General features: G+C 36.6%; 3 protein-coding genes across 3 annotated transcripts in view; 2 read left to right on the top strand and 1 right to left on the bottom strand.

The window, feature by feature from the left end:
• LOC146133514 (organic cation transporter protein-like) overlaps positions 1-27,019 on the bottom strand; it is an 84,224-nt gene that overhangs the window by 22,352 nt on the left and 34,853 nt on the right. The window lies entirely within an intron of this gene.
• Positions 301-7,435, top strand: LOC146133518 (cytochrome P450 2U1-like). Its single transcript, XM_083397021.1, has 9 exons — positions 301-594; positions 2,107-2,252; positions 2,826-2,934; positions 3,302-3,411; positions 3,660-3,781; positions 4,122-4,246; positions 4,790-4,934; positions 5,858-6,021; positions 6,549-7,435. Exons 1-9 carry the CDS (start codon positions 301-303, stop codon positions 6,861-6,863), a joined length of 1,530 nt encoding a protein of 509 aa, XP_083253147.1. The 3' UTR covers positions 6,864-7,435.
• On the top strand, positions 9,778-25,867 carry LOC146133517 (cytochrome P450 2B1-like). The gene is made up of 17 exons (XM_083397020.1): positions 9,778-9,830; positions 10,545-10,734; positions 11,464-11,606; positions 11,778-11,886; positions 12,301-12,410; positions 12,743-12,864; positions 13,490-13,608; positions 13,927-14,071; positions 14,401-14,564; positions 14,718-15,005; positions 21,101-21,210; positions 21,367-21,488; positions 22,342-22,460; positions 23,906-24,050; positions 24,724-24,884; positions 25,028-25,216; positions 25,802-25,867. The coding sequence occupies exons 1-17, from the start codon at positions 9,778-9,780 to the stop codon at positions 25,865-25,867; spliced, it is 2,355 nt and encodes a 784-aa protein (XP_083253146.1).

Here is a 27,019-nt window from a genome sequence, read left to right as displayed (position 1 = left end):
AGCTGTACTTGCTAAATATATCGACTGGAAATTAAAAGGCAATAACAAATTGGATAAGGGAAACAATAAAACAGGTTTGTAGAAGATTTACATGATTGCAAGTAGGGTAAACCTTTTACAAGATGAAATGAATACTGACAACCAAGGAACCATTATGCGAAAAGTCCGTCATTTCAAAACTGAATATTTGTTTGTCAACGGTGACTTACACTTTGTTGTTTTAGAATTAGGCAACTAAAATTTAGGTTCAACACAGCAAAACAACTAAAGCTTAGGTTTGTGCAGTAAAACCCATCAAACATGGTAACCTGGGGAATAGTGCAATACGTGGCCAGCCAGATATCTATGGTAAACTTTTGGACGTGGCTGTGCGTTTTCGCCGGGCTCCTGTTTCTGATTTGGCGCCGCAGGCCCCACCCGCGGTTCCCTCCCGGCCCCAGGGGACTTCCCGTTTTCGGGATCGCCCCTTCCATGTCTGACTATCCGCACAAAGACTTCAAGAAGTGGAGCCTTTCGAGGTACGGTCCTGTGATGTCGGTTCGGCTGGGATTCACTGACATGGTTATTCTCAACACGTTCGACGCCATCAACAACGTGAGAAGCTAACATAGGGTTTAGTGCAGTGATTCTCAACCTTTTTTTGTGCCAGAGCCGCATTTCAAACCTAAGGTTTGCAAGGAGCCGCATAAAAAACAACAGTAGGCATATAATTAAAAAACAGTAAGAAAGCAACAAGAAAACAACTAATCTACATTACGTGAGCCTGGGCTAACTAATTAACACTGTTGAAATACCTATTTCTTACTGCCATAGCTCAGGGGTTCTTAAACTGGGGTCCATGGACCCCTTGGGGGTGCGTGAACTAGTTTTAGGGGGTCCATGAAGGTCTAATTGAAATATTAGTGCATACTTACGAGGTAATTATTTTTTTAAAGAAAACAGTTTGATTAAAAATAAAACGGATTTGCACTGAATGTATTTAGACACCTTGTCACAAACCACAAAATTATTTTAAACAGCAGGACGGAAGTAACCCGCTAACTTTAGTACTTCGTACCCGGGAGTAACATCAGTACTTCGTACTCGGGATCCTTTCTGATGCAATTCATTAATTCTTGATTTCTCTTACTTCCTTTTTGCAATTCTGCTACTACTAACTAATTTTTCACTCCGTTAGTGAGAGCCGCATGCGGCTCTCAGAGCCGCGGTTGAGAATCACTGGTTTAGTGGCTTATCAACACAGTATATTCTATCTTTGCGATATTATATCGACGTATAATCTGGAATATCCGGCTAGCCCTGGAAAAGATTGTTTGATATGTTTTTAGGCTTCAATAAATGCAAAATAAGTTCAGCGAAAAGGCGGTATGCAGCTACATTGCAAAGTTACACGCGTTTATACAGTTTATCGAGGGTAATAGTTGTAATAACGTAGTATTCCGAATAAGTCATAAACCCGACGGAATAAGACCTAAATAGCCAAGAACAAGGTCAATAAAACCTTATAGTTAACCCCGAACTCAACCCTTCATTACTAACTCCTATAATTACTACCTTAACCCAAATTCTAACCCTACCTATTAGTCGCACCACTAACCCCAAACAGGGTAAACAGTCCGGTGCCAAAAAGCGTCGCCCTAACGACGCCATTTAAACTAAGGCGCCCAAACGTCGAAAACGGCCTATGTCAGATCTTCCCATATCCCTCCCCACAATTTTTCTTAGGCCTTATTTCGATTGTTTTAGCACTTACTCCAACAGATCTTATATTCAGACGATTTCGGAGTTTATTTTGCCGTGGATATTCTGCGTATTTGGCTTTATTATGTCGTTTGCCTTAGTGTTATGCTTTATGTGGCGCTATAGGCCTTACTGTGTGTTCCCGATAAAGCATTGTAATTCACGTGTTTACAGCATTGTGTGAACCTAATCAATTGCTGGAGAAATAGCTCAGGCTTATTTGGGATATCCGAGGCCTTGGGCGTTACTTAATTTAATTACTCAACATAAACGACACACGTATCGGCAGAAGTATTTGGGGAAAAACTGCGTGTCGATTAAACGTTACATATACAACACGATCGAGTTAAACATATGTGTTCGCAGGCTTTCGTCAAGCAAGGCGTCACGTTTTCTGACCGTCCTTGGATCGCACTATTTTGCACACTGACGAAACACGACGGAATCATCTTTAAGCGATATGGCGAAGCGTACAAGGCACACAAGGCGTTTGCTTTGAAATTTATCAAAGAGTAAGTAAAGAGTAAGTAAACTGACGAAATATGTCGGAATCATCTTCAAACCGTACGGCGACCAATACAAGACGCACAAAGCGTTTGCCGTTAAATTTATAAAAGAGTAAGTACAATGTAATTTAATGCGATACCTAAAAAGGAAAATAGATGAAATTAAATCGTTCAGAGGTAATGTTTTACAGGTTAATATGTCGAATTTTTTGTTTCATTGATATTAGGTTAGTTACGTTTAGTTGTTAACCTAAGATTATTTAATAAATTTATAAAATCGCTGATTGGATTACAAGTCCACATATTTTATGTTAATTCGGCATCGGATCGGCACCGATACCAACCTAGTATCGGACGACCAATGCTACTACTTGGAATCGGGTATCGGCTTCGATCCGATATTATCGGACATCCCTATACTGTGAAGATACCCCGCCGTATTTTGCGCCACGGATTGCACAGAATAACTCGCCACAATTTAAGATGTGCAACCTTGACGTTACACATTTATTATAGTAGCCTATCATTAATATGAACGAAGCATTCCAATAACTGGTTTCTGTTTTAATTTCACCGAAGACAAACGCTGGGAAAAACCAAAATGGAATCGATCGTAAACAACGAAGCAGACGCGTTTGTTTCGCATCTGAACGATTTAAGTACTTCCGGACAAGTCATCGATTTGAAGGTAAGTCCCTGACAAGTGTAATTAAAGAAAATATAATGTATTTAAGCCCATCACGGTTTGAATTATTTAATCGCACTTGTTGGATTAAAAGTGTGATACTGGAAATCACCTTGAACCCCTGCAAGATAAATATCCACCTTAATTCCTTATCAGTAACTGCAGAATATTCAATTAAGATATACTAAAGATGCCTAGCTGGCGAAATATGTATATCTTTTAAAATATTTCCATGGTGTCCATAACCTTAATTGCTAGCTTTGCTAAAGTATTCTCTACAGTTGTTCAAATAAAGGGCCACAATATAATCTTTACACGACAATCAATAATACGATCTTCGAGATTTATCTAAAATAATGATTTCGTTCAGGAAGCCTTCAATTGTGTAACTGCGAACGTAGTGTCACAAACAGCTTTCGGAAGGAGTTTTGAGTATGGAGACGAACGCTTCAATAAGCTGATAGACGCCATGAACCTTGTGTAAGTATAGGCCAACGACAATGTTTCACCAGTTTGATTTTTTTTCCTAGAATAAACTTATTTTTGTTGTACGACAAATTAAGTATATGGTCCTACATATAATATAAATTGAAATTAACACTAGAACTTAAATTGTCTGCACGTTCTTATTACCCGGCAACTTATTTTTATAAGTCGGTCGTCTTTGTTGCCGCATAAATGTTTAGGTCGTTTGATTAATACGTTGATTAAATCAAATTGTTTGTCAGCCTTTCAGATCCAGCTTACGGCAACAAACTTGCCATGATCAACGTATTTAGCTCTCTAGCAAACGTCCCCCCTTTTTCAGGGGCATTGCATTTGTCTAACAAGAGAATGAGCTATATCATGGGTAAGCATGACTATTTTGTACCAATGTTAAACTAAATGATTAGCGCGTTCGTTTTAAAAGATTGGACACGGCCACTATGTTAATGAGGAGTTTTAAAGAACTTTGAAATGAAATTATAACATTATAGCAATGAATCTACTGTTGCTGCCTGGAATTGTTTCAATTGTAAAATTGTTCTTCCGGCAAAATTTTAGCAAAATGCCAACGTTTTGCCCACCTATTCGGGCAAATATAGGTGTTGGTCGAAACGTTGGTACTTTAATTACCTTTAGTCGGAAGAACAATTTTACAATTATAACGCTTTCGTAATTGGAACTGTTTTTGATGCGTTTTTTTGCAGACGTTATTAGAGAAGAGATAGCGGATCACGAAAAGCGATTCGACCCAAAATACATCGGAGATTTTATCGACGCGTTTCTCTACGAGCAAAAGCACGGCAATAGAACCAAGGAACAGGGATTTACAGTACGTGATTTTTACACTTTTTGTTACACACCCTAACATGTTTATTTACTGATTTTCGACTTCCCATAACTGCACATAAAGAAGCCCCACGTAACCTCTGCATTTCGGAGTCCATTTGATAAATCACCAAAGCATGCTCCAAACAAATGATTTCCGAAAACAACCAATATCGAACCGTTGTTCATATAGACGCAACTTGTTTGGAATTCGATTAAGTGTAAATATTCAAGTTTTTTTATGTGCACGCCTTAGAAAATAACACACACCATACTTGCGATTGGATGACCAGAAAGTAAAACCAGAAGTTAATTAAGCTTACGATCTGTAGACAGCCAAACGTTTGTACTATATATTTGATATCTGCGTTTAACAAATGCCTATCTGATATTAACAACACAAACGTTTATTAACTTGATACAAACATGAAACCGAGATCGCTAGCTTGGTTATTATATAGTATTGTGACCATATATTCAGCATTTAATGGACGCACAAAATTGCCAGCATGGGTGATTAATATGCAAAACACTTAATTTTCCACAGGACATCCAGTTGGTGACCGTATGCCGGGACCTGTTCGTGGCGGGAACTGACACTGTAGCGACGTCGCTGGCCTGGTTTATCGTCTACATGCTCAACTACCCCGAGTACGCGAGACTGATTGAACGGGAAGTGTTGACCGTGCTTGGTAAGCTGCTGTGAGTTTCACGTCGACATTACGATTTGCCGAACAGCAGGAAAACACGACGGTTTTAGGGGATGTGGGTTGCATTCTTATATGGTTTTATAAATGTACTGTAAGGCCTGGAGCGCTCAGCTTGTAAATGGCTTGTATAGATGGCTAAGAACAGTGGTTCTTAAACTGGGGGGCGTGTGAGGTTTACAAGGGGGGCGCGAGAAATTGACAAACTCTGTGTGATTAAGACTAAACATTAAGGCGAAATGATATTTCCCTGCTTCTAATACTCGAATTAAACATTTGGTATACCAAAAAACAGTAACATCCTTCGCATTGATGCAAGTTACCTCGAAAAGGTGGGGCGAGAGTTTTGTTAAATTGTAAAAGGAGGGCGCTTTTTCAAAAAGTTTAGAATCACTGGCTTAGAACGAGAAACCTGGTTTCGTTCCACGTAATTAACGCAAAATTGTCGCGTGTTGTAATTTCAATATTGATGTAAATCGAGTACAAAGGGGTACTTTTAAGCAACAAACGAACCAAGGCATCGAATGTCGGAGCGTGCCGCCGCCCGAGATGATATTTACCAACGGTTGTAAAACAGCGCCATAATGCGCGAGATATAGATAGAATGATAAATACCTATGTTTCCGCACAGAAAATGCACACGTTTGTGGCTGAAAAAGTTAAAGCAACCTTGTTAACTTATTAGGGTCCGAAAATCGTCGCAAAGGGTTTCTGTGAAAATATCCCACAGTCTTTGGAGTTTCTAGTAAAATTAAATGCATATAAAAATGTATGAAAAAGGAAAGCGACCTTGGTCCGTTTTAATGCTGGCGTATCACTTTAGTAAATGATAACTGTTGTTGCATATATCAAATATGTGTTTTAGCTGTTTTACATTCATTTTAAAAACCAGCATCGCTGTTACGCAGGATCTTCAGGTATACCGATCATGGCAAAGCGGTCGGAGATGCCTTTTACCCGCGCCTTCATTCTAGAAGTGCAAAGACACCAGACCGTGGTTCCGCTTGCCGTTCAGCACATGACGGGCGCAGAGGTCGAAATTAATGGCTTTGTGATTCCCAAAGGAACCCCTGTGAGAAATATCTCTCTATATATTTTTCTCTGAAGTTTTTTTATTAATTTTTTAGTGGCGAGTTTTCAGATACACTAAATCACTCGTTGACTCCAACTTTGTTGGGTAAAAGATACAAGCCTGAAGTACATAGCATGCTTTGTTAAATGTTGAAACGATTTCTAGAGTGATTCTTCCAATGAGAGCTTAATGGGGGTGAAACGCACCATTTAACATCTAGCTGTTACCTATGCCAATGTTTAAAAACCATACTTAAGGATGTATTTGTCGACAGATCTATATTTGTCGCATATACTTTCTTATTTGGCGAACACAATAAGATCTATATACAGAGAGAGTATAGTAATATATATTAGAGTCGTATTAGGACTTCAAATACAAACCAACTGCACATGAATATTCATAACGCAACCTTGGTCTTGTTTCGAATTTGATTTAATTCCCAACTTGATGTTTTTCAAACTTTACGGACTACTGAAGCGTCAGTAGATCATACATTTGATGCTGATTGGAATTATGTTTTGAAGGTGATGCCAAACATCTACGGAGCGCACATGGACCCTGAGACTTGGCCGGAGCCGCACAGGTTCGACCCTCGGCGCCACATCGACGATGAAGGCAAGTTCGTCAACTCGAACAAGATCATTCCTTTTTCGATCGGTTCGCGCTACTGCGTCGGCGAAAGCATTGCCCGGATTGAGTTCTTTATCGTATTCGTGAAAATCGTTCAGAAGTTTCACGTTCGATGCGGCACCCCGCAATTGCCTCCGCTTGGTAACGAGAAGGTATCAACCGTTGTATCCCCACAAGAATGCTTGGTTAGGCTCGAGCTTCGCAATTAGCCACGAAGTTATCTGTGACCAAGGTTTTAATTTGACCAACGCCGGTCGGAAATATGTTTTATCATGCGAGTCCAAATCTGCGGCTAATAATGTTGTGGCTTTCTGGTACAGTTTCTTAATAAGTGTTTACAACTTAGGGTTTTCTTACGGCTTGGTTAGTTAGTGAACTCTTCTGAACAAGGTGTACAAAAATCGCTAACAAAATCATACAAGTTGTAACGGAAACTTGGGGAAGATTGGGCTAGTTGTTGCTCGTTGATCAACTTTAAGCATTTTAAACTCGAATTTAAAGGTCCATTTAAAGTTCTATTTAACGTTTGTTTGTTTGTTAGTTTTGATCAAATTATAACCAAGAAAAATGTTCTACCCTACTTGCATAGAAAAAATAGTGCATGCACGAAACCTTTTTTTAGATTTACAGCTGGGTAATTTGCTACGTATGGTAGTAATGCGAAATATTACCCACACGAGGTTTTTCTGGATTAATTTATTTAGCCTAAAATTTATTTCTTGCCAAACTTTTATTCATTTTTTGTCGCCATTCGGTTGCACATACAAATCGTTGGTATGAAAAAGCATGACCTTTATTGTTTAGTATGCTATATATAGACACTAAAAATAAAAATGAAACTAACTGTAAGTGGTCTTGAACGTAATCGAGTGAATACAAGATAGTCAGTCATCCAGTAGATGAAGTTTAGCATATTTAGTTTAGAAGTGATGGCATGTTGTTTAAATCAGTGCTAGCCAACCAGTGGGTCGCGACCCATTTCTAAATGTTATAGTTTTTTATTAGATTGGGAATTTTTTGCATTATCATTACGAAACATTTATGCAGCAACATCACAAATACGTGACAACTAGATGTGTTTTGTGGCATTAACTATTTCAGTACGTACGCCAGTAGTAAAGATGCAGGTTTTATGTAACTTTGTTTGTTTGGTCTTATCTCATTGAGGATCGCCTAATAAAACATACATTAAAGGTGGGTCGCAAACTTAAAAAGGTTGGGAATCACGGGTTTAATTGATAGCATTTTGTTTACAAAATGAAAAAAGAAGCACGAAAACATAGGTTAAAAAAATAGTTGACATCACGTTTGCAAGATAATTTGTTCACAGGATGTACTTAAACTAAAACGGGCGCAGGGCGGGTCAATGTGCTATGTGCGACATTTAAGCGTTAGAAACAAATTGCTTTTCTTTGTTGAGTAGCAGATTTCGCTCGTGAAATCATCGCCTTTCTTTTATGTTTCAGTTCAATTTAGATAGTGTAGTGCCTCATCACGGTGAACGAAATGACTGTTATTGTTGTACTCGAATAGCATGTATTGGGGTGATATAACAGAACGATGTAATGTAGGCTATACTAAACCGGCAATTGAACTAGTTGACAAGGAAACAACATGCTTTGAAATGGTTATAAGATTGATTTGGTTACTAAGGTTGAATTAAAAACTGCAGAAAATTATTGAAATTTTTTTCAGCTTTCTGCAAAGTTTAAACTCCTGGACCTGGTTCAGTCTGGTTGTGTGTTCTGTTGTAGTTTTACTGGATATAACGAACGCACGCTAAATTCCCGCTAGGTCCAATCAGCCTTCCTATTGTTTAAGTGCTGCCTAATTTTTCGAAAAGTTGAAAGGGTTTAGGGAGTCATTTTCTCAAACCTAAAAAGAACCATGTATATCATTCTAAACCACACATTATTCCAGAAAAGATAAACACGCAAAAATATCACGAAATCATGATGGGTGTTACAACCTCGCGTATTTTTTCTGATAAGGAGTATTAGTCGTGATGCAAAACTAACTAAGGCGTGACCTATTCAGGTCAATCTTTGAAGTTACATGCATTTAATGTCGCTACATTTTGAGTGTTTTAGAAGTGGTAGATGTTATTTAGTGAGCGGTAGATTATTCTCGTGAAAGCATAAACTCGTTTTAGGCCCGTTTTATATTTGATATCGATAGTATTCCGCCCCTTTTGAACAGAAGTACATTTATGTACGTTCGCACGATCTATAAATTATTTCGGTCAAAAAATGATAGAACTAAAAAAAATGAGTAAGCTCTTTGCATTTAACCAGTCTTCTTACAAGTTGTGGGAAATACTACATTCGGTCACTGGACCCCCATTTTATTTTGATGCAAGTCGAGAAGCAAAAAGTCTTTGACAAGCAAGCCAATCGCCATTGTTTGCATTATAAGTCGTTAGTTTTAGGATATACCGTTGATCAACAAAAGTTGTACTAAAAACTTACAACATTAAGGCGGAGTAGCGAAAATGACTTTGTCGGCTTGACAAGTTTCAGCCCGGGCCTGATTGTTTTTTGTTTTGTTTTTTTCTTCAGTTTGTTTCTCATGGAGGCATCTAATATGAGTTTGTACAAAAATAGAGAATGCGAAGTTTTATCGACAGTCAACGACAAAATGCCAGACAAACTACAGCACATTGTTTCTTAAACTGGGGTCAATTAGAAAGTTTCCAGAGGTCTGAGCAACATATTTTAAACACATGAAAAAATTTGTTGACCGGAGCACATCCTTGTCAATCATTTTAACAATGAAAAAATATTCGATATCTTGTAATAGTGTCCGCCGTGGAACTCTTTAAAGATGCCTGAAAATAGGCTCGAAAGTTTATATTTTGTTTCTTACACAATAAAACCTGCCGTAGTCGAAGCAGAATTTTTTTTTGGGAAATGTTTTTAATCATATTTATTTGCGATTTATTGATAACTCTAAAGAGGTTGCAAGCGAACAGAACTTGCTTGTCATGCAGAAAAAAATTTGCGTTGTAGCTGGCAAGGTTCCAGTTGAGCGGATGCCCTCAAGGCATGAATGAACCTTTACGACGTTTAGCGCAAACGTTTTTTTGAGCAAAACGGGGTTGCAGATATATAGCAAGCAGCGAATATGCTCCTCATTGAGGTTCTGTACATGATAGTGCTTAGAGAAAACGAAGACAGGTAGAGAGTTGATCATACCTTGCAATTTGACAATGCGAAAAATGGGATTCGTTATAGTGAGGTTGCAGTCGTAATTCGTGATGTGCGCCTAGTCAGCGTTCATCACAAAGCGTCACGGTTGAGAGGTTAATCAGAGCAAAGAGCACAAAAAGCGGACAACATTCTCTGGCTCTGTGCGTTGTTTAAATGTAATGTTGCTGCTTTTTGGGTAGGGGTATAGTGAAATGTTATTAAGCCATTTCGCATTTCAGGCCGCATCAGATATCTAATTAAAAATGGGATTATGGCTAGGTAAAAAAAGTTGTTTTAACTATTTTTAAAGCCGTTTAATTCAATCAAGGTACAGCTTAGTGTTATGCTTAAAATAACCTGCTTTGGAAGTAGTGTCCAAGCACCGCGAAAAAAATGAAGATCAGTGAAATCTTTGTTGAAAACCATATGTCACATATATTGATTATGATGAATTAAATGCCTCATTGTATAAATATTACAATTTTAATGTTGTAATATGTTAATAGTTGAAATCTGTAGATGTTTGTCTTGTTCTTGCAAAGGAACTGGATCCACCCAAACTCGGTTCAAGATAAAACTTCCCCTGGATAATGTAAAAATGAGTCTAGGGGAGATTTTTAAAAATGTCGTCGGCATTCTGCAAAATCTAAACTGGTGGACATGGATCAGTTTTGTTTTGTTTCTGTTGTATTTTTACTGGAGGTCACGACCCCACGCCAAATTCCCACCAGGTCCTATCGGTTTTCCTATCGTGGGAGTGCTGCCTTACCTTGCCAAATCACCAGTCAAGGTTTTAAAGAAATGGAGTTTGGAAAGATACGGACCTATCATGTCAGTGCGCATGGGAATGAACGAAGTAGTAATTCTCAACACATATGACGTAATCAACAAGGTAACCCTTTTCTAATTTTTAATTTATTATGTGAATCCCTGCAGTTTTAGGATAACAGTAATGTTGCCATTTTTAATTTTGCAGATTAACGATTTATAATTCGAACGATAAGAAAACTTCCTTAGCTTGGTGATCGATTTATCTTTCCATGTTTAGCATTTCGTTAATAGATCGCATTTCTCGCCAAATGCAACCAGCCAATTACTGTGTTAAATTTTAAATTGAACAAGTGTTTACTATTTTATTTTGAATGTTAGCGCGTTCTGTAAAATAACAATTGTTAACCTTACATGGTTGTAGTTTATTACATCTTCTTTTGTTCTGAAATTACTGGTATACTTAATGCGTATATTTTCTGTGATCAAGCACTCAGGGAGTTGTCCTGACCAACTATAAGCGGCACACAATATAAAGTACGCATTTGGCAACGACAACGGTGTTATGGTCGTTCATGACACCTACAGTCCTAAACCGAGCCCTTGTCGATCAGTTGGTAGAGAGACGGTCCCGCTTTAGTCAAAAAAACTTGTATTCCAATCCCACTGATGGCTAAGTGTTTTTCTAGCTTGCACGAAAATTCTGATTACACCAACTGATTTCGATAAGCCGCTATAGAGGCACCTTGTGCTATACGCTTTTCCGACGTGTTGTTTTTACTAGATTTGTGACCTATACTGTTATGTTGCGTGACCTAGCGTTCTGTTTATGACCTACTGTTATGTTGTGTAGGCCTTCGTAAAGAAGGGACACGCCTTTTCCGATCGTCCTTGGAATGTAATGTTCAGATTAACGGGACATGACGGCTTAATTATGAAAAAGTACGACGATGACTTCAAATCTGAGAAGCACTTCGCGTTAAAGTATTTTCGAGAGTAAGTTTTAACCCGGTCAATTCTGAAATAGCTTGCCTTTAAAGCCTCCTTTATTTTTTTACCAGTCGCAACAACTATATTAAAAGTAAAATAAGTATTCTACATTTTTTGGTGTTGATATTTTGATTTTCTTCCCAAGTTCATTTTTCTTTTTTATTACAAACTTTACAGGAAAGGCTTGGGCAAGAAAAAGTTTGAAACATTGATAAACGAGGAAGGGGATCGGTTGGTCGATTTTTTGAGACACAAATTCAACCCGGAGGATACAATTAATTTAAAGGTAGGAAAGTCAAAGGGTAACCGTACTAATCACAAAAATACAAACCGGACGATGCAATTAATTAAAAGGTAGGCAAAAAACGTATCAAAGGTAACCGTACTAATGAATAGAGCAAATGCCGACCGGGTGTTCTATAGATATAGCAGTTTCGCATTAAAATAAAAACTCTTTTATATCTGTTTCGTCGTTCATAAATGTAATGCCTTGTAATGGCATGCATCATGAGGGTGTTGGGAACGAATTTTTACCGTAAAATAAATACAAGAACATGGCAACAGTTTAATCGTACGACAGCCAAATGCGCGCGTGAATGTTAACCCGTTTAATTCCGTGTCGCTACGTGGTTATACTCAATTTAATAATTATTTACTTTTTGTATGCTCGTATAATTATACCTAATTTATTATTAAAAAGGAATATTTCTACTTACTTACGTCAAACGTCATCATGCAAACTGCATTTGGGAAACACTACGATTACACTGATAAAGATTTTAAAGAAATTCTTCACACGCTCGAAATGTTGTAAGTATATATAAACTGTACAGGCAAACCGTGATGTCGTTGTATAGTACAAACCAGTGTATATTAACCGTTTTAGGTTGTGGCAATCAGGATTTAAAACTAGCGGTACTGTTTACTGGTAATTTATTGTTACAAGGAATACATCACGGCATGATTGCAAAACGTCAACACGAAGAACTAATAAACTATTTGGTTTTACCATCAGAAGCGCTAATGCTATACAGGAATTGGGAAATTTGATTTATAATTTAAGTTGTATAATTGGTGTGTTTTTTCTCTTTTGCAAAACAAACAAAAATGCTTGATCAACAGCCATCCGTTTTTTTTTACAGATTTGCAGACCCCAAACACGCTAAGAAATTATCGATGGTATTTGGACTTGGTTTTCTGGCAGTTTTTCCACCATTTTCAGAAGCTATCAAAGTAGTTGAAAAAAGAATGCTGGAAATACTAGGTATCGTCTTACTAAAACTGGCGTTTGAAAATTATAACAATCATAATCATTTTTAGCAAAAGTTGCCATAAGTAAGAAATTGATGAGATTTTGCGATTGTTCATATTTTCTATTAGAACTAAACATTTATTTATTCGGTCGGCTAGTACAGTGGTTCGCAACGCATGGGTCGCGACCCAAAGTTGGGTTGCCTGATTATTTTGGGGGTCTTTTCTTTTTCAGGTATATTGTATCTTTTCACAAAACTGGAAATCATAATCACAAAATATGAAAACTAAACAGCGAAACCGGCTTGAAGTTAAAGCTGACATGCCTGATTCTATATGCTCAAGCAAAATAACGCCTCGATTTTAAAAACTCACTGAGAGCAAGCGAGAACAACTATCTCATTATTGATTTGATAAACATATTATTTTCGGAAAAAGTAACTGCTTTTGTAGTTTGTTTGCAATCTTGTATTTTCTTGGGTCGCAAGATTATACCTAATTAAATTTTTTTTCAAAATGGGTCGCCTTAAAAACGTGTTGGGAACCACTGGGTTAGTAGACTGTGTAGGGAAATGTAGGATTAAAATAACGGAAAGTGGTCGAAATTTTGATGACGAGAAGTTTTCCTCAATTCACAGATTTTATAAAAGATCGCATCGAAGAGCATAAAAAGAGTTTCGATCCTGACAATGTGGATGACTATATCGATTTGTGTCTTAATGAGCAAAGAAACAGAATTACGCCTAAACAGTCAGGCGTAAGTATAACAACCGTGGGCTTCGGATCTCGAACGAAACATTCAGAATATTCAAGCGCAGTAGTTTTTTCTGAATTACTGGAAATCAAACTCGGGTGTGCAAGCCTCGTTAAACCTATATTCTCAAAGTGCATAAGATTTATAACCTGAACAGGTTGCTTGTTCTTCAACGAACCGAGCAACAAAGTGGCAGGACAAAATCAATAAAAAGTAGATTGAAAAAAAGTACACATATTTTATTATTTTATACGTACTAGAAGTGTTGTTGTTGCGAAGTGTTTCAAGTGAACCGACCTGTATGTTGTTACAACTATTTAGGATGCACAGATGATAGCCGCCTGTCGAGATATTTTCCTGGCCGGCTCAGAAACCTCCAGTACAATGCTGACGTGGTTATTTATTCATTATCTCCACTTCCCAAACTACCAAAAGCAAATTAATGACGAAATTAATGAAGTTTTGGGTAAGTTCAACTTTAATAGGTTAATGACATTTATATGTAAAATCTAAAACAATCAATCTTATCATAACATACACCAGTGGCCTTAAAGGGCCTGAGTCAACTGACTAATATTCGTGCAAGTAAGGCCCGGATAGAAAACTTAATCTGCAATCAGCTTGGAACTCAAGACCATATCGGCCTTGAAGGGGTATATCAAACGTGTTTAACGTTTTATTGCATTATTGTAGTTATTGTGAGATATTCATTTTTTGTCCAGATATTTCGACATCCTTTAGAATGTGATTAACGCTGCTATAAAAACACGGCAAATAGTCTTATTTATCATAAAGGAACATCAGGCGTTCCCACGATGTCAAAAAGACTCGAAATGCCCGTTACATGCGCCTTCATACAAGAAGTAATAAGAGTGAGGACAATAGCGCCGTTGGGCGCCGAACACTGCACATCAGCCCAAGTTGAACTGGAAGGCTTCGTTCTACCAAAAGGCACAACTGTGAGTACTTTTGTTGTTTTCTGGGAAGATGTGGTTTTAAAATGATTTAAGTTCCAAAGACAAACTAAGATAGGATCTATATAAAACAAATCGTCAGCATAAGTCGTTTAACGTATTAATTAATATTTCGATATATCTGTATATTTGCTGTAGGTATTGGCAAATTTGGATGGGGCAAATATGGACCCGGATACCTGGCCTGATCCGGAAAGGTTCGACCCACACAGGCACATAGACGAAAAGGGAAAGTTCGTTGCCTCAAACAAGATTATCACGTTTTCTATCGGGCCACGGTTTTGCTTAGGAGAGAGCTTGGCTCGCGTTGAGATCTTCGTCTTCTTTGTGAAGTTAATTCAAAATTTCACTATTCGTTCGGCAAACGTGGAATTGCCATCACTGGACGCAATTGTGTCAACTTTGGTCGTGCCGAAAGATTGCAAAGTAAAATTACAAGTTCGCAATTAAAAGGTCAAATTTAAACTTTACTAACTAAAACCAAATTTAATGTATGTTGAAACAAATTGTAGGCCAAACCTAACCACTTGGTTGTACAACGTATACTATGCTGTAATACATAAAATCTATCCGCACAGGTACGTAGGTGCGCATCAAACATTTCTACTCCAGCAATGTGATCACATTTATGTTTAATTAACCCAATCTTCGTCCAACATTCCTACGTTTGAAAACCTTCGTTAATTGACTTCTTCTGTACCACTAAACTTGCAAACATCATCTCTTGGGTCTTAAAAACTAATTTGTTTCGTCTGTAACAACCTCTATAGTTAGCTAATCCCTACAAGCTATTTCATTATCTGTTGCTAGTGTAAGCACAAGGAGGGGCGCACCTAGGATTTTTTGCATTTGAAATGGCTCTAATTTAACCTACATTTAAAGAAAAAACATTTGCCTTTGTTTGGTTTAAAATCGACTCAGCACAGCTTCATCCACGATCACATTAGAAAGGTGTAATGAAAATACTGATAAAAATACGAAACGTGAAAAAATTATTTGTCGATTTAGTTTATGGTGTAATTTTAACAGAACAGTTATCATTTGAAAGACGCAAGAACTGAGCGCAGCACAACTGAACGCCTTTAGACATACTAAAGTGGCGAAACTTCTTTTACTAATGCAAAATTAATCTGAAAAGGTTTGCTTAAAACGCAAAAATACTAGATGTGTAATTTAAATTCGTGTGAAGCTGGAACTTTGTTTTACATTTAGGTATATAAAGTAGACGAACCAAATGGGGAATGGCCTCATGCTGAGTTCATAAAAAATGTGTCTGTATCGAACCCCGGTTTTGCTTTGGAGAATGCTCGAATCGTGTTGAGATTTTTGTTGTCTTTGTAAAGATAATCGAAAAGCTCACTATCTGTTGCCGTAATTACCTTGTCCTCTATTCACGAACTTACAAACAGATTTAAACACGCATCGTAAACAACAACACGATATTTATGAAAGTAACTAATACTGCCTCGTACCAATTAAGAAACGTGCGACAGGAAAAATGTTAGTTTGGTTTGTTATACAACGGTGACAGAACTTTGTAACACATGCAAAAAAACGTTTGATATACCCCTTTTTTTACTCAAAGTTGCTTTGATAAACAGAGTCAAATATTAAAAACAACAATAAAAAACTCAATATAGCTTAGTTTGTCAAAAGTATGACTTAAGACAGGGCGAAAAACAGAAACCGACCCGGAATATTTTTAAAGGTTTAAAGTGAAATTAAATGAAACAAAAACGGGGTGATGAGGAATTTTCCGTACTTTGCCAAGTGGTTGTTGCATGATAAGATTTTTGCACAGCATTTATTATACGCGCATTAATCGTGTTTCCAGTATGCGGTAGTGTTGCTTTTCGTGCTAATATGCTGTTCGTGGTTTTAAAGTCTTTCAACACAAAGCAATAAAAGCACGAAAAACAATTAAAAGAACTTGACGTTTTCTCGTTAGAAAAACCCCTATCGTAAAGTAGCAAACATAATTCAGCGATTTTAAAGCAATAAACTTGACTGCATTTGGCATTTTACAGTGCAGCTTATAGTGCAGGGGTCCGCAGACTTTTCCTATAGTCGCGGGCCTGAACCAAACTCAAGAAGGCTTTATGCGGGATGTCCACATTTTAGCTGATTTTATCTATTAAAACGAGGAGTTGTAAGCAGTTTAATATAGCGTTTGTTAGGGAGGGGCGTACCTAGAATTTTTTGCATTTAAAATGGCTCTCATTAATCTATATTTAAAGAAAAAACATTTGCCGTTGTTTGGTTCGTAAATCGAGTCAACAAAGCGTCATTTATGATCACATAAGAAAAGTGTGATAAAAATACTTTAGGAAAACGCGATAAATTTATTTGTCGAACAAGTTTATGGTGTAATTTGAACAGAACAGTTAAACTCTTGATATTATTTTCGTATTTAAAAGACCCAAGGACTCGTGCGCAGCACAATTAAACTCCTTCAGATATATTAAAGTGGCGAAACTTATTTTACTAATGGTTCCAGGTTATGCAAAATTTAGCTGAAAATGTTCTTTCCAAACGCAAACGTACTAGATGTGTAAATAAGATTAGCGCGAAGCTCAAACTGTTTTTTACATTTATGTATAAAAAATAAACGACAAAAATGGGGAATGGCCTCATGCCGAGTTCATAAAAAGTGTGGCGGGCCTTGTATTTAGCTTGTTTCTGAAACATTTAATGAAAAATTAAAACAAAATGTTGAATAACTATTTGTATTTAAAAAAAACAAAAAAAGTATTTTGCAAAGAATACTTTTGGTAACCATATATGGATAGGTTTAAACGTATTTCCTTATTAGATCTTTTGCTTTGCGTAATTAAAACATTGAAGCAATAAAGAAATTAAACTGGTCAACATAAATTTGGTTAAAAACAAAAAAAAATGAGCCCACAGGAACATCTACATTCTGCCTTCAAATACTTGTCGAACCTAAACAGCTTCACTTGGTTAAGTCTGGTTGTGTTTCTTTGTTATTTTTACTGGCGGTCACGACCGCACGCTAAATTCCCACCCGGTCCAATCGGCTTTCCTATATTTTTGTTGTCTTTGTAAATTTAATCGAAAAGCTCACTATCTGTTGCCGTAATTACCTTGTCCTCTATTCACGAACTTACAAACAGATTTAAACACGCATCGTAAACAACAACACGATATTTATGAACTAACTAATACTGCCTTGTACCAATTAAGAAACGAAAAATGTTAGTTTAAAACGGTGACATAATTTTGTACCACATGCAAAAAACGTTTTACATACTCCTTTTTTTGCTCAAAGTTGCTTTCAAATATTAAAAACAACAATAAAAAACTCAATATAGCTTAGTTTGTCAAAAGTATGACTTAAGACAGGGCGAAAAACAGAAACCGACCCGGAAAATTTTTAAAGGTTTAAAGTGAAATTAAATGAAACAAAAACGGGGTGATGAGGAATTTTCCGTACTTTGCCAAGTGGTTGTTGCATGATAAAATTTTTGCACAGCATTTATTATACGCGCATAAATCGTGTTTCCATTATGCGGCAGTGTGGCTTTTCGTGTAATATGCTGTTCGTGGTTTTAAAGTCTTTCAACACAAAGCAATAAAAGCACGAAAAACAATTAAAAGAACTTGACGTTTTCTCGTTAGAAAAACCCTAATCGTAAAGTAGCAAACATAATTCAGCGATTTTAAAGCAATAAACTTGACTGCATTTGGCATTTTACAGTGCAGCTTATAGTGCAGGGGCCTGCAGACTTTTCCTATAGTCGCGGGCCTGAACCAAACTCAAGAAGGGTATATGCGGGATGTAACACATTTTAACTGATTTTGTCTATTAAAACGTGTAGTTTTAAGCGCATTTGTTAAGGAGGGCGCACCTAGGACTTTTTGCATTTGAAATGGCTCTAATTTAACCTACATTTAAAGAAAAAACATTTGCCTTTATTTGGTTTAAAATCGACTCAGCACAGCTTCATCCATGATCACATTAGAAAGGTGTAATAAAAATACTTGCGAAACGTGAAAAATTTATTTGTCGATCTAGTTTATGGTGTAATTTGAACAGAACAGTTAAACTCTTGATATTATGTTCTTATTTAAAAGACCCAAGGACTTGTGCGAAGCACAACTAAACGCCTTCAGATATACTAAAGTGGCGAAACTTTTTTTTTGCTAATGGTCCCAGGTTAGGCAAAATTAAGCTGAAAATGCTCTCTCAAAACGCAAACATACTAGATGTGTAAATAAGATTCGCGCGAAGCTCAAACTTTTTTACATTTAGGTATAAAAAAAAGCTGAGTTCATAAAAAATGTGGCGGTCCTTGTATTTAGCTTGTTTCTGTAACATTTAATGAAAAATTAAAACAAAATGTTGAATAACTTTTTGTATTTAAAAAAAAATAACCAACGTTAACTGACATTTTGATGTAGAAAATCGAAAGACGATTTTGCTCATGCGTTTATATTTTGATAATGTTTGTTTAAATATGCGTAAAAGAAAAGTCTTTTGTGTAAAATACTTTGGTAACCATATATTGATAGGTTTAAACGTTTATCTTTATTAGATATTTTGCTTTGCGTAATTAAAACATTGAAGCGATTAAGAAGTTGAACGGTTTAAAACAAAAAAAATGAGCCAACAGGAACATCTACATTCTGGCTTCAAATACTTGTCGAACCTAAACAGCTTCACTTGGTTAAGTCTGGTTGTGTTTTTTTGTTATTTTTACTGGAGATCACGACCGCACGCTAAATTCCCACCCGGTCCAATCGGCTTTCCTATTGTTGGAGTAATACCTTACTTTACCAAATCGCCTGCGAAAGATTTTAAGAAATGGAGCCTACAAAAGTACGGACCAATCATGTCGGTTCGCATGGGGTTAAATGAAGTGGTGGTTCTAAACACGTTTGATGTTATTCACGAGGTAAACGCTTTACATTTTATTTTTTAAATTAAACCTATTTAACGGTCTAACCCGCTTATATAATATTGTAAAGTTTTTGGTAATACTTGATGTCTTATTACAGGGTTGCCACGCTGTTTTAAAAGAGTTTTTAAAGAATATATTTATAGTATTGCAAAGACCTAAAATTGGATCGCCCGACGTTTATTTAAACATATGTGAAAACAAAAAAGTAAAATAAAATTGCTTGAAAACAAAACAGTATTAATGTCACGAACAACACAATAAGAATATAGTTAAAAAACTGTTTCTCTATTAACGCATTCGCTTAACACATACCTTGGGCTAAACATAAAACCAAATCAAAGCGTATTAAAAGACTTTTCGATGCCTTTTAAATACGTAGAACACTTCAAAGACATTTACAGACTTTCAAAGATTCAACGACTCTGATAACTCTGTATTATAACTCCCCTTATGAGGCCAAACACGGGGTTTTCGAAGGTTTTTCAATACGCAAATCAATTCAAAGACATTTAGAGATTTTCAAAGATTTAAAGACTTTGCGACAATCATATGTTTCTACTGGTTTTGTGACCTAGTGCTATCTTGTGTATATAGAAGGGCGTATCTTTATGGAATCGAAAACCATTGGCAGCCGATTTCTGTTGTCGACCACTGTTCCGCTGACGCGTATATAAACAAAAAACTCCAAGAAAAACAGAGTGAAAGCAGGATCAGAATTTTTTTAAGGAATAAATGTTTCGCCTATACTGGCAACGTCAGTTCCTTTAGGTAAAGTAAACCTTGTGTATATCTACAGGCCTTCGTAAAGCAAGGCAGCGCGTTTTCTGACCGTGCTTGGAATATTCTATTCTGCAGAAAAACGGGACACGACGGTTTTATTTTTAAAAAGTATGATGATGACTTCAAATCTGAGAAGCATTTCGCCTTAAAATATTTTCGAGAGTAAGTGTTGGTCCAGTTTTCATGGAATATCGATTTTGCAGCTGTTCCATTTGTTTTCAACAAACTAATTCGTAATGATTATAGTTGTTGCCTTCAAAAACTAGTAAACGTAAAGATACGTAGGACTTTTTACATAGTAGTACTTTTTTCCATTTTTTTTATTCAACTTTAGTTTGTTTTTTTTCCCTTACAATCTTTACAGAAAAGGCTTGGGCAAGAAAAAGTTTGAAACGTTGATAAACGAGGAAGGGGATCGCTTAGTCGAGTTGTTACAAGACCACTATAAGCCGGACGATACAATTAATTTAAAGGTACGGAATTAGATACAACTGTAGCAATGTTGCCGGTAAATGCTTTGCAGTGCGAGTTAAATAAAATTCGCTATTGTTTTTTTTTCGTTTTAAAAACTCCAACAAAATTTGTTAATTTACCAAATGCTATTTCTGCCTTTATCGTGTTGCATATATATCGAACAGGATTTTGGACAAAAGTAAAACCTATAGTCTGTTTAGACGTATGTTAATGCATACTAAAGTTTTAAAAAAAATAGTTTTGGTCACTTTTGCACTGCAAATACAATGTAGTATAGGAAACGTGGAAATGCTAAAAAATACATCCTATATGCGCAATAAGTATTTAATAAAATAAATGTTGTAGGAACATTTCTGCTGGCTAACGTCCAACGTCATAATGCAAACAGCCTTCGGAAAGCACTATGATTACTCCGATAAAGAATTCGGAAAAATACTTAAAACGGTCGAAATGTTGTAAGTATACGCAAGAAGTATACTTGCGAAAACAGGAGTTAATTCATGTTAAACAAATAAAGTAAATTAATTAATTTAGATCTGGAAAAGTGGTATACGCTCTTATATTCGGCCCAAAAATTTTGCCTGAAGTAACAGCCTTCCGTTGTTTTCCAGAGTTGCAGACCCGAAACACTCAAAGAAATTATCGATGGTTGTCGGACTTGGTTTTTTGGCAGGATTTCCACCATTTTCAGGAGCTGTCAAAGCGTTTGAAAAAAAAATGCTGGTCATACTAGGTAACTTCTAACTAAAGAAGGTCCTAAACATTTTGGGCGAATATAACTACAACTAGGAAATGGATAAAATATTTCCGGAGTTTTTTTTATTTTGCGTTTTTTTTTTGTTTTTTTTTTGCTGGTTAAACATTTATTTATATGGGTGTTTTCATTCCAGGGGCAAATGAAGGGTAAAATAAGTCGTGTTTCTACTCCCAGTTTGTTTTTTATATTTTCATAAATGTTGACATGGTAAGGAAATCTAGTGTTTTAAATAAATCTTGAGAAACCATTAACCCACGGTTTGTATGACTATGACTATATAGCATGGTATGGGCCATGGATTCATTAAAAAAAAGGTTTTGACAACTCTGCCACGTTAGGCGTAATTTGTTTCTCTGTTCCCGGTGTTGATTTTTTAACAATATGTCAAGCTATTAGGGCTTTCGAACCTTAAGGGCCGAATGTACCATCATGGATAAGATCAAAATTTGATAAACGGAACCTAGTTTAATCCTTTGAGGCACTTGGTATGCACCGACCAGTAAAGCCTGTTTTAATCCGATCAAAATGAACTATGGAAACGAGATTTTGAGGCATTTCCTGTTTAATTTTTGTTGTTACACATCTTGTCAGGTAAAAAACATTAAAGCAAATAAGCCTTGTTCAACCGATTTATAAGACCTAAAAAAAATCTGCGCGTCAAAGTAATGGACAATCATAAAAATAATATAGAGTGCGAAAAACAGACTGCGTAACAGCTGCTCAAAAACTAAAGCTTGTAATAAACAAGGCTTTTAATGCCCGATTCATCAATGCCACACGTGATATAGGGAATCTCTTTAATCGACTCTTGTTTTTTTTTAATCAACAGGTTTTATAAAAGATCGCATCCAAGAACGAAGAAAAAGATTCGATCCCGACAATGTGGACGACTATATTGACTCTTGTCTTAACAAGCAAAGAAACGGAATGAAACCCCAAAAGTCAGAAGTAAGTATAACATTTAGAAGAAGTAAACCACTAGGCCTACCATGTGAAGTAGAAATATTAAAGCCAATATACAACCAATATAATTTTAGCCTAAGTACCACTTTTTTTTAATTTGTTCGAAAAGGTATTTAAATCGTGCAAAAAATGACCTATGTCGTACTACAACCTCCAGTAGACCAGTGGTTCCAAATCTTTTGGTTTTGGGGCACCCTACAAAAACAGAAATACGTTAAGGCGTCTTACCTCGGATCTGCGAAAAGTGGTTTTATATACTTCGATGTTAGTTCAACGTAATTGAAACAAAACACTCGACTGTACGCAATTAACACTTGGAAAAATGATTTTTTGGTTGATTGCCCTACAATCGAAAACAACAACTGTAACAAGAAGCTTGCCAATGAAATTTAGAATGAATCTAAAAATATTTTGGAACCCTTGAGCTGGGGAAGTGGTCCGAATTAGCCGCAGCGCCCAGATTCGAAATCACTAAGCCCGTTTATATGCATCTTTCGCGGGAAGATTAGATTAAGGTTCAATCCGGATTGTAAAGTAATCCGTTCCAGCGTCATAATTACATGGCGCGAAATTCAAGCCAGCTTGAGTGTACAAACCGCACTGATATGCATTATCACGTAATATTTCAGTAAACCTCTGACGCACAACCGATTTTTCGGTTTAGGCTACTCCTTGCGGTAGCAATCTATTGCTGCTTGTTCGTTTTTATTAACCTAAAATTGATAAAAAAAAAACAAGAATTACTTGAGAAAAAACAAGAATTACTTTTAGGTTTGCCGATTAAGTACGTTTTTGACTGTATATAGTACTTCAGTTTACCTGGCACACAGAATGTAAGTGCAGGAAATTTAAGCTTATGTGTGCTGGTGAACGCTATATACAAGGCAGAGTGGACAAAAGAAGGTGATGAGATGTACCAAACATGACTAATGAAAACTGTATTTGGCACTGGCCTAGAATAATGATCTTCTAATTTGTGGATTTTAGACCAGCGCTTCTGTCACAAATTAGTACCTAACGAGTGTGTGTATTATTCTTTCCTTATGCGCTAAACTTGTTGTTTTGTTTACGACTAGCCGTTCGTGTTACGTCATAATGCCCCAAAAGTGGCGTGATGTTTACTGCGTTAAAGCAGGTCATTCTATACATTAAACAATTTCGGCCGTCCGCGAAACGAACAGATTAAGCGGCGAACGGATTGAAAACCACTCCTTTTGGCCGATTAGGAAACGAGAGAACTTAATTCATTCCAGCGCCAAAACGATCCGGCTTAAACGTGCATATAAACAGGCTTATTGATTGAGATACTCTTAATTGACGCGTATTTCGATTTCTAGTGTACACGCATTCCATCTTTATACTCAAATAGAACCATGCCTATTTTTTGCTAAGTGTTCCAAGCAAACCGACCTGTATGTTGTTTAATTCAGGATGCACAGATGATAGCCGCCTGTAGAGATATTTTCCTGGCGGGCTCGGAAACTTCCAGTACAATACTGACGTGGTTAATTGTTTATTACCTCAACTTTCCCAACTATCAAAAGTCAATTAACGACGAAATTGATAATATTTTGGGTAAGTAAATCTTTGTTTGTCTAATAGTTTTCCGACACTTCCTGAAGAATTTAAAACTAAGCACAATTAAGCTGTAAGACTCATCATGAACCTTTACCTGACTAACCGAAATTAGTCGATTACACACGAATCGTCCTGCAAGCAAGCCACGTTATATAAATTAGACCAGTGCTTTTTAAACTTTTTTAGTTTCGTTCACCCCTAGCATCTATCTCCAGATTCTATTCACCCTTGTCTAATGATATGATAAAACTATCTCGTCTATCTATAACAGCACAAAATGACTTAGGTTGTTTCGATTTTTGTTAAGATCAACTCAAGCCAAGTTTTACCATTGCAAATCTACAATTTCTCGAGTCCAGAAATATAAAACTACAAAAACACAAAAGACAGTCACAAAATTTTTGTACTTATACACTCAGTGCAAACCAACTTCACTATTACAATAAGCAAAAAAACACCAAAAAACAATAGTTCAGTAATCGATTTACTGCAGAGCTATCAACCATTTCTGACGGTTCATTCTCATTCACCCTTTTTTGGTTCACCCCTGCAAAAAAAATTTCCATTCACCTGTTTAAAAACACTGAATTAGACAACGTGAGGTTCTTAAACTCGACAACAAAGAAGTCAAGGACATAGATCACAAATGACACACATATGTTTCCTAAAGGAACATCAGGCATTCCAACGATGGCAAAGAGACTCGACATGCCTGTCACATGCGCCTTCATACAAGAAGTAATGAGAGTGAGGACTATATTACCTTTAGTTGAACACTACACTTCAGCCCAAGTCGAACTGGAAGGCTTCGTCCTGCCTAAAGGCACAACTGTGAGTGCTTTTGTTTTTTTCTAAATTAAACAGCGGAAGTCCTGATTTCCCCGAAAATAACGACCAAACAACATAAGGGCAACTTTGGATCGAGGGTTAACTATTTTATTAATCGCATTAATATATCTTCATTATTCCTGTAGGTTCTCGGTAATTTATATGGGGCAAATATGGACCCGGAGACCTGGCCTAATCCAGAAAAGTTCAACCCACACAGGCACATAGACGAAGAGGGAAAGTTCGTTGCCTCCAACAAGATTATTCCGTTTTCAATCGGACCCCGGTTTTGCCTCGGAGAGAGCTTGGCACGCGTTGAAATCTTCGTCTTCTTTGTAAAGATAATCCAAAATTTCACAATTCGTTCTGCAAACGGTAAATTGCCAACACTGGATTCAACTGTTTCAGTTTTAGTCATGCCGAAAGATTGCAAAGTAAAGTTGAAAACTCGCAATTAAGAAGTTAAGTTATTCCAAAGTAGGAGGTAATAAGTCGTTGATGTAAAACGTAAGCGCTTTGTTTTATAAATATGGTATGACTTGGTCCTCGTAATAAAAATGTTTTTTTACAGAACTTTTTGCCGTATATATTTCTTCCTCACAAATTGTTTGTTAATGAGTTTTTTGCCTCTGCTTAAGATGTTTTCTTTCAATTTGTTAAACACATCGTTCAGGGTCTGGTTTTCGCCAAAAAGCGAAGAATAAAGATATTTCGTTGCATTTTCAACACATTTATGTTATTTCGTTTTTATTTTCGTAGCACTTTATGAACTGTGCTTGTAAATGTTTTCTTTCACACTTGTAAATGATTTCACTCCCAACGGCTTTAAGGTTTAGTCTGTCTATGCTCTATCTATAGTGTTTAAACCTACTAAATCAAATTATTAGTCTTACATATATTTAAAGTTTATTTTTGCTCAGTCCTCCATTCTCTTTGATTGTTCGTTAAACGCAGCCACACCAATGGAGAATAGCGCACCTGATTAGGTTATGAGTTCAATTAGACAAATTAACAAATCCATATTGCAACGTTCTCTTGAGCAGATAAAGGAAATAAGGCACTTATGCTTAGTATCGGATACAGAAAGGACAACCATACCTTTTCCTAAATCGTATGCCAAATGAAATTTATTTTTTTATTATTAACGCAATCGTTGTCTTTCTTATTGTTAGTGTTAGTGTTTTCGTCTGGATAATCCTAAAGTTTGGCGTGTAACACACTAGAAAAAACTAAGTGTGCAGTATGAACATAAATATAAATACACCCTTTTTCTCAAAAATTTGTTATTTTGGCTACCGTTGTTTTAGGTTCTCACCTATCTGCAAGCATCGAATTTGGGGTGGATTTAAGGGTATATTTTTAATATTAAAAGAAGCCGAAGTTTCTCTAAGAATATGTCAAGCACGGCACAAATGCATGTACATCAATTAAAATTTGAAGATGTAAAGGTTGAATTTCAATAAAGGTAATCTGTGTAAAGCCCTAAAATGCCCTGGCACCAACATTATTCAATATGTTTTCACAACAACAGCGTTGAAAGTATTACTAGAACAAACGTTTTTATTTGTGTAATTTTAAGTCATGTGCAACTATTCAATATTGTCAACTAGGGGGCTGCATATACGTAACTGACTGACAACCTAACTATTCGAAGCAGGATTGTTTAGCGTTTTACCCGATGATGTTTCGGCATAAACGTTCGCAGGAAAGTGATGTTAATCTATCGCTGTTTTTTTTCATTTAAAAATCCGTTAATCCGCAAGCTTGAGGTGCTGCGCCTTTATCAAGGTCAATATGCTGTTGTTACCAGGCATAGTATATTTAAAATAGGTTCTTCTGGCATATATTTTTTCAACCAAGGTTTCGGCTTACTATACGGCAACCCTTCGTCAGGGACTGACACACTTAGCCAACAGGACGTTGGTAGAAGAAATATATGCCAGAGAGAACCTATTCTGTATGAAGATCGTTAGCTGCAGGAGTTTAGCACATGGTAGTGAAACATTCTATGTACAAAATGACAAAAGGCCACCAAAAACAAGGGTTGAACCAGCGCGTGACAAATGGCGTGTTCGCGAAGTAATGAACGTGAAACAAAACCGTGACCCGTCTAGTGTTCAGTAACCGAGGTTCATGCA

The sequence above is a fragment of the Ascidiella aspersa genome, chromosome 9 (assembly GCF_963924565.1).
Source record: "Ascidiella aspersa chromosome 9, kaAscAspe10.2, whole genome shotgun sequence".
In the NCBI taxonomy this organism is placed as follows: domain Eukaryota; kingdom Metazoa; phylum Chordata; class Ascidiacea; order Phlebobranchia; family Ascidiidae; genus Ascidiella; species Ascidiella aspersa.
This window is presented reverse-complemented; position numbering and strand designations above follow the sequence as displayed.

Excerpts from the sequence above, each read along its gene's own strand:
- LOC146133518 (XM_083397021.1), top strand. The coding sequence starts at position 301 with ATGGTAACCTGGGGAATAGTGCAATACGTGGCCAGCCAGATATCTATG. Across the intron at positions 3,782-4,121 it reads GAGAATGAGCTATATCATGG|ACGTTATTAGAGAAGAGATA; the intron begins GTAAGCATGACT and ends GTTTTTTTGCAG. Across the intron at positions 6,022-6,548 it reads TGATTCCCAAAGGAACCCCT|GTGATGCCAAACATCTACGG; the intron begins GTGAGAAATATC and ends TATGTTTTGAAG.
- LOC146133517 (XM_083397020.1), top strand. The coding sequence starts at position 9,778 with ATGCTCCTCATTGAGGTTCTGTACATGATAGTGCTTAGAGAAAACGAA. Across the intron at positions 9,831-10,544 it reads CTTAGAGAAAACGAAGACAG|GTCACGACCCCACGCCAAAT; the intron begins GTAGAGAGTTGA and ends TTTTTACTGGAG. Across the intron at positions 21,211-21,366 it reads CTTAAAACGGTCGAAATGTT|AGTTGCAGACCCGAAACACT; the intron begins GTAAGTATACGC and ends GTTGTTTTCCAG.